General features: G+C 32.4%; 1 protein-coding gene across 2 annotated transcripts in view; it reads left to right on the forward strand.

Annotated features, from left to right (window-relative positions):
* Positions 1-8,216, forward strand: part of LOC106465387 (phospholipase A2, membrane associated-like) — a 20,052-nt gene extending 11,836 nt beyond the window's left edge. The window contains exons 3-5 of one of the 2 annotated variants that reach the window (XR_002611958.1): positions 1,178-1,287; positions 4,588-5,441; positions 5,496-8,216. Coding sequence is in view for 1 of the 2 variants with exons in the window: in XM_022393283.1 (XP_022248991.1) it covers positions 1,178-1,287; positions 4,588-4,775 (298 nt within the window). In the remaining variant the exon portion in view is untranslated. Of the gene's footprint in view, positions 1-1,177; positions 1,288-4,587 lie in introns of both variants that reach the window. The other variant, XM_022393283.1, reaches the window with a different exon arrangement.
* Positions 8,217-8,664: the final 448 nt, after the last annotated feature.

The raw sequence follows: 8,664 nt of genomic DNA on the forward strand, positions 1-8,664 counted from the left end.
TTTCAACATACTCATTAGTAAGTGTTTAAAGTATTATAAAACTTTCAACATACTCATTAATAATTGTTTAAATTATTATAAACTTTCAACATACTCATTAGTGAGTATTTAAAGTATTATAAAACTTTCAACCTACTCATTAATAATTGTTTAAATTATTATAAGACTTCAACATACTCATTAATAATTGTTTAAATTATTATAAGACATTCAACATACTCATTAATAATTGTTTAAATTATTATAAGACATTCAACATACTCATTAATAATTGTTTAAATTATTATAAGACATTCAACATACTCATTAATAATTGTTTAAATTATTATAAGACATTCAACATACTCATTAATAATTGTTTCACTTCTAACATGAACATGTATCGCTGACATGGATGACATGTGTTCTGTTTTATAATAACACTTTCAATTTTTTATCAAGCTGTTTCAGTTTAATATATTTCCGAATCATTAATAATACTTTTAAAACAACATTATCTACCTTTTCCTCTTCCTCTGACAGAGTAAGTTTCATACCAAAGACCGGTCGGTATATGGTATAATGCTCCCAAAGAAGTCGAAATCAGTTAAGAATTAATTTTCACTTTCGTTTCTGGTTATGAGTAGAAAAATCAAATGTTAGAAACAACATAGCCTGGAGCAGTACAAAAGATAGACGTAAGACATATTAGTTTTCGTTTGACTAAATGAAATGGAAATGCACAAAACAAATGGAAAATATTGTTTTATTGAAAAGAACTATAACTACTTTAGATTTCATCAGTGCTGACAGAAATGTATCTGATAAAACCCGCTACAGTACACACGTCTACAATGGCAAAGCTCTTGCTCAGCGGAGTCTCATTTGCATTTTAACGTTTGTAATCTTTTTGTTGTAAGAAATATTTGTGTGTGTGTTTTGCATATTTAGGTTTGTTTGGTTACGTTGAAAGTTTAATCTCTTGTATGAGTGTGTGAATATATTTTCTACATTAATACATAAAGTTCTCCAAGTGTATTTATATGTATATACTTTCTTTCTAAAGGTGCTGCTTAGAACACGACTGGTGCTATACCTATTCTGCTTTAATCTCTTGTATGAGTGTGTGAATATATTTTCCACATTAATACATAAAGCTCTCTAAGTGTATTTATATGTATATACTTTCTTTCTAAAGGTGCTGCTTAGAACACGACTGGTGCTATACCTATTCTGCTTGTCATCAGCTCCTCGTTTATTTTGTTTCTTACCGATTTCAATGTGCTGCTCCTGGAAAAGCTCACTGTAGTAAGTACCAATCACTATTCATAACCTAGTAGTCACTGTCCTTATCAAACTGCTTTATTTTTTAATTGTAGGTATTTTGGTTTCAGAAGCTACACAAGGGCTATTTACACGTAGCCGTTCCTAATTTTGAACCGACTTTTTGGTTACTCAAATCAGTAGTGGGATTCAACGTCACTCGTATAGCACACACTCATGGCCTCGATGTGCGGAGCGCAATTTTGACGACAACGAGATCCCAAGATTCACAGTCCAGCACGCTAACTGATTGACTACACCCGTCCCTCAAAGTGTGGAGCTCGCTATAGTTGCGAACCATGAATCCTCTGATTCACAGTCCGGATGTGCTAATCACTGAGCAAATAACTGTAGGATTATACAGATTATCTTCTTACGTAATCACTCTAAGGAATTGTTGTTACATGTCAGTTTTATATTGTTGTTACATGTCAGTTTTATGTTGTTGTTACATGTCAGTTTTTTTACGTTATTTTGAAGTAACACAACGAAATTCAGTTTTTGTAGGATATTTAGAAGTAACACAACGAAATTCAGTTTTTGTAGGTTATTTAGAAGTAACACAACGAAATTCAGTTTTCTTACATTATTTAGAAGTAACAACGAACTTCACACGTAATAATTTTAAAACGTATTTGTTTTTCATTTACATTGGTAATTATCATGTATATTTCATTAAGAATATTTTTAGTTTCTACAAAAACAGCTTAGTAAACTACTAGTGCTGTCACTCGCAAATCTAGGGAGAAATAGAATACTAAGTTTCTAGAAACTTTAAAACTACTGTGGGGTTTCTAAGAGGTCTTTTCTTGGCGAGAGTTTTTATATTTTTCAAACGATTATCTTACTTAGCCGAACTTTTGTACAGAAATTCCTAATTCACTTGTGTAAATATTTGATTGTAAAGTGTACTATTTTAGAGGCAAGTGATTTACTTAACACGTTTATTCAAAAGTTTTAATATAAAATTTTGTTTTCTACGAGAACAAAAACAACTTAAAAATCAACTTTTAATCTTCTTTCTTCATCTACGACTATATCAAGTACGAAAATGCTGTTTTTAATTCTGATTTTCACACCCAAAAATTCCGAACGAGACACGCTCCTTTTCCCAATGGAGATTTCCAGTTTAAGACGTAATCTCCATTTACTTTAAAATATGTGCATATTTTGTGTCTTATATTGAACTATAGTAGTATTTTGTCACTTATGTACACCCATTGTCACTTTCAGCCTTTTGTTTTCCAACATTTTTAGGGAAAAATTAGCTAATAACGTAATATATATTTTGTCATTTTATTTATGTTTAGAGTAAAATGTAAAATGGTCCTCTGACTAAAATAAGATCCATAATTCACTTAGTAGCTGTAATTGTGTTTTAGATCAATGTTTCCCAAAGTGGGGGCCGCCAAAAAATGTGCCGAAAAAAAAAGATGCTGAATTAATTCTAATTCTAAATAAACAATAATCCGATAAAAATTATGATGAATTAATTAAATGATACAGCATGTCGAAAGGAGATGTTATTGTTTTTACTACAGCACTGTTTTCCATTCACCATGCTAAAGTAGTGTGTGTGTGTGTGTATGTGTATGTGGGGTGGGGGGGGGGGAGAACCACGTCAGTCGGTCGCGAGAGAGTGTTGACTGATTGTGTTCACACTTAAGCACCTATAACGTAAGTTTGTTTGTTTGTAGTTAAGCACAAAGCTACACACATGGGCTATCTGTGCTCTGCCCACCACGGGTATCGGAACCCGGTTTCTAGCGTCTGCAGAGATTCCGCTGTGTCACTCACTGGGAAGCCGTAAGTGTAAGACAGGTTAGCCTACATTTGCTATATTTTTCGTAAACTGTCAATAACAGTGGTGAAAGTCGGCCGGTACAGCGTACTAGTATGCAATATTTGGAATTTTATGATTTTTCTTTTCAATTACTAAAACGTCCAATGCGATACAAAACAAATCTTCAGTTGTTTTGTTTCGATAAGATTGCAAACGTATAATTTAACAAAAAAACTACTTCATAGATATAATTAAAGTTCTTTAGTAATTATTTCTTGAAATTGACAAATCAAATTTTAAGGCATTTTTATGGGTCGGGGGCCTCAAACTTTTTTATTCACATCAGGGGAGCCTCAGACTAAAACAGTTTGGGAACCACTGTTCTAGGTGATATCTTTTAAACTCACGTTGTACTGTATGCTCGATGCCAGAATTGGAATAGATTTGTTTTTATTTGGCGCAAAAAAAACAACAAAATTTTATCTATTTACAAAAATTAATAGTTGAATATAGTTCTCCATTAATGTAATGATATTTTTCAGTGATCAGCTTCAATAGCCGTACACTTTATGCAACCAAGAAACAATAGCTCACAGTAACACAGCGGTAATTCGGACCAGGTTTTGATATCCGTAGTGGGTACAGCACAGATAGCACATGGTGTAGCTTTGTGCTTAAATACAAACAATAAGCAGAACACAAAAGTTCTTCTCATATTCCGATTCATAGTTGTTTAGCCTTATGACATCAAGAATATCTACATCTGTTTAGTTGTTTAACCTTATGACATCAAGAATATCTACATCTGTTTAACCTTATCACATCAAGAATATCTGCATCTGTTTAGTTGTTTAACCTTATGACATCAAGAATATCTACATCTGTTTTCCGATTCACAGTTGTTTAACCTTATGACATCAAGAATATCTGCATCTGTTTAGTTGTTTAACCTTATGGCATCAAGAATATCTACATCTGTTTAGTTGTTTAACCTTATGACATCAAGAATATCTACATCTGTTTAGTTGTTTAACCTTATGACATCAAAAATATCTACATCTGTTTTCCGATTCATAGTTGTTTAACCTTATCATATCAAGAATATCTACATCTGTTTATTTGTTTAACCTTATGACATCAAGAATATCTACATCTGTTTAGTTGTTTAACCTTATCACATCAAAAATATCTACATCTGTTTTCCGATTCATAGTTGTTTAACCTTATGACATCAAGAATATCTGCATCTGTTTTCCGATTCATAGTTGTTTAACCTTATGACATCAAGAATATCTGCATCTGTTTAGTTGTTTAACCTTATGACATCAGGAATATCTGCATCTGTTTAGTTGTTTAACCTTATCACATCAAGAATATCTGCATCTGTTTTATAAACTCAATCCATGTGTTGCCAAAAATTCTCCTTACAACTGAAACGCTGATATTTATGTAATTTTCGTAAATGTGTTATCATAATAACGGTTAAGTCTTGTTAATTTCAGGAGGCGATGACTATACTGTTGACGGTGAATGTGCTGCCCAGCTTTGTAAATGTGACATAGCCTTCGCTTACTGCGTAAGTAAGTATTCTTGTCCCTCGCATCGTGCCTCATGTCAGTCTTCATCGCCATCAATCACAATTACATTCCACAACGTAGTGAAGGTCACAAGCAACATAAATGGGAAATAACCCTCCATAATAGCTACCTGTGATAAGAAACCTAAAGGTATTATGTCGATAGTAGCACAGTGATTTTTTTCCTCTAATAATTTATGACGATGGTAAAGTAGCAGATTACAGCCTTTATTCCAGAGTCACTTCGCATTATTCAAGTTGTAGAATCTGTTTGAAGATTCTAAGTTATTGGTGTGAAACTAGGTAAAACTGACATATGGATATTATCTCAAACAAAACTTGTGAAAATGATGTGGTAGCATTCCTGTAACCACTGACTCGTTCACCACGAAAAATAGCAAAATTGCTATTATATAGCTGATCCACAAACTTCAAAATATTAATCCATAAAATTAATTGATAAGATAGCAAAAAATGGAAGAGAAAAGTTTTTAATGTAAATGCATTATAAGAATTTTACTAGGATATTAGTTCAGTTTCAAGATACTCGGGGAATTCTTACAGATATTCATTTTATCATACTCCTTTGGATGTTCACTTGTTGGAGTCATGTAAATCTATACCTCACATATTGAAGATCCATTAAAAACAAAAAAACTGTGTTGGAAGCTTCATATTATAAGCAGCAACAAATTATTAATGGAGGCCTTTAATCGCCAACCATTGTTTACATCTTCGGGCCAAGACACCATCTCCAGTGAAACACGTACAAAAACAGAAGTTACAACTTCCATCCAGGGCAACATCTTCAGTGAAACGCGTACAAAAACAGAGGTTACAACTTCCATCCAGGGCAACATCTTCAGTGAAACACGTACAAAAGTCTAAGTACAAGACGGTGATTGTAAAATCTAAAATAAAAATATCTGCTACAAGTCCAACCTATAGTCAGGATTTTGTATTAGGAAGAAAAAGAAAAAAAAACTTGTAAATAGACTAAACTGAGCCATTTTTTTCGTATCTATTCGACTTTAAATTTTCTTTTTCAAGATCTCTATGGTCATATACGAATGATTGTTATAGTATATTATCTTCTCACATTAAAAAGCTGGTCTGTCACGCAGCAACGTTTTTTTTGTTGTAAGGATTATAATTATAATTAGTAGGCTGCTGAGCATAAAGATTAGATTAGATAAGCTTCGTAGCTTTTAGGCTACTGAACATAGCGATTGGAGTAGATAAGCTTCGTAGTTTGTAGGTTACTGAACAAAGCGATTGGATTAGATAAGCTTCGTAGTTTGTAGGTTACTGAACAAAGCGATTGGATTAGATAAGCTTCGTAGCTTGTAGGCTACTGAACAAAGCGATTGGATTAGATAAGCTTCGTAGTTTGTAGGTTACTGAACAAAGCGATTGGATTAGATAAGCTTCGTAGTTTGTAGGCTACTGAACATAGCGATTGGAGTAGATAAGCTTCGTAGCTTGAAGGCTGCTGAACATAGTTAGGGGTTAGCTAAGATTTAAAAGCAAGATAATCCCAATTGCTTGGTTTTAGATAGCACAGTAATATATTAATATTTCCGCTCATTACTTCTTTATTTTTCTGAAGTTCACACTGTGAAGTTGACAGTGAAGTTGGTTGCATATTTGTAAAGACAACTAGCCTGGTTCTACACAAATTAAACTCGAACAGTTGTACTTATTTTTAAGTGAAAACATAAGAAAGGCCCACGTTTCTTGAACAATAGTTAGGACAAACTGGTATACAAAGATATAAAATAAAGAAGTTCTAGTGAACGAAAAGTTCCAAAGTTTGTCCAACGAGACGACTGTTCGTAAAGATAAGATTAAGTCAAGGGTTTGAGTCTTGAAAAACCACATATAGCTAAGTGAATCGGGGTCTTAGTTCTTTTTATGTTTAGTTCATACTACAACATCTGTATACGGTAAGTAACAGCGAGTTGTTGCCATTTGTATAGATGTATAGTTTCCTATCAGTCTTATTCACTGTTCGTGTATCGACATGACTTATAAGTACAACCAGAATTCGTAAACAACTCTCAACCGTTTATTCTGTGAACGTATATTTCAGAAGAATCACAACAAACAGTGACGTCATATTTATTTGCTACATATAATAGCTTCAGTGTTTAAAGCCTTCTCTTCAGTTTGGTAACGGAGATTTCTATGTGTAGTAAGTAATACCAGACAATTTTGGGTTTGCAGACACAAGTCCATATCCACTTTTTGTACTCGGTAAATGTGTAACATAACTCTGTACTATTCGAGAATAATATGACCTAAGATACTGCTGAAACTTTCTGTAGTTTCTAACATATAGTCTGATGTAATTGTCCCACTGTGGGTCAGCGATAAGTTGACGATTTACAATGATAAAATCCGAAGTTCGATTCCCTGCAGTGGACACGACGCATATATAGCCCATTCTGTAGCTTTTCGTTAAAAACAGCAAGAACCAGGATGTGATTAATTAATAGCATTGGGGCTTTATAATGTTCCTAAAGATCAATACGCGGGTGACAACTCTCCGACTGTATCTATAATGTGTTCTAGAAGTAGTTAGACTAAGCTGAACTTAGCATTATGAAGCTATGACTTGTAAATATTGGATTCTCCTCATTGTACTCACGCACTCAAAATATTTGAGCAAATTTTAAATGGCACTAGTTAAAACATGGAAAGAACACTAAGCTATACAAACCAACTCTGAATAAGTGACTTTTTGGAACTTTTTTACGTTCAATTATATTTATTTTAATAGAAATTTTCCCGATTGACAAAACTTTCATCTTCTGGGAAAACATTCAATAAATTGGGTTTTTGCGCTAAAAAACCCATAACAAGGCCAAAAACGAATGTTTGTAACTGCCATCAAATACCAGATTCTTTTTACTATAATTATTTTAAACAGATTTGTTGAATGGCTTGTATCCGTTTATCTCCTATGATGTAAGTAAAAAGTCTTTATTAAAAAAATGTAACAATGCTTCTTTAACAGGGTGTATATACCGAACACATTTCTTTCATATTAGGTAAATTACTATTTGTGCTGTTTCTAATATTTAGTATGATTGTTAGCCTAAAATAAGTTTATGTTTCATAAAGCTGTCCAGTGGAATTACTATATTAATGCCAAAACTGAAGTCCTATTTAAAGAAGGTCCAATTTTATATCATAAAATGATGTCAGATTTGTAACCACATTTTGTATGTCAGAAAACAATAAATTTTGCGTCTAAGAAGAGAACAAATAAAGTTATGAAGATATTAATAAACAGTTCATTTGTTACATGAGTTTACGTGCACATTGTTTCAAATAAAGTTATGAAGATATTAATAAACAGTTCATTTGTTACATGAGTTTACGTGCACATTGTTTTGAATATTGTTCTGTTCATAAGTGTTGAAAGTATAGATTTTTTCATTATTGAACTTGTATTATTCATTCTCTGCTTTACATGCGATATTCTTGTAAGATACATGCTTAAATTGTAACACTTTTAATTAAAACTTTGGAAATCATGTCATTTGTATTTTAACCGAAATTGTGATTTTTCCCCCTTAAAACTATACAAACGGTTTTATATGTATATAAAATTGTTTATGTTTCTGGAATGTAATACTAATAAAATTGTTTATGTTTCAGGAATGTAATACTAATAAAATTGTTTATGTTTCTGGAATGTAATACTAATAAAATTGTTTATGTTTCTGGAATGTAATACTAACACATTTGTCTCCCTGACGAATGATGTGTTCTTGTTTCTTAGCAATTTCTCGAACATTTTACTTACAACACGAACTTCTAGTAGAGTATACGATAAACTTACTTAGAAGAGTATAATACTATCTCAAGGTAATTGTAGACTACTTGTATAATAACCAAATCATTTCGAAAGTTATTGATAACGCACTTGTCAAAAATACTTCACATAATGAGATGGATTACGCAATTTAATAAAAGAATTGGGATATAACTGCCT

The sequence above is a fragment of the Limulus polyphemus genome, unplaced genomic scaffold, assembly GCF_000517525.1.
Source record: "Limulus polyphemus unplaced genomic scaffold, Limulus_polyphemus-2.1.2 Scaffold1928, whole genome shotgun sequence".
Lineage (NCBI taxonomy): Eukaryota > Metazoa > Arthropoda > Merostomata > Xiphosura > Limulidae > Limulus > Limulus polyphemus.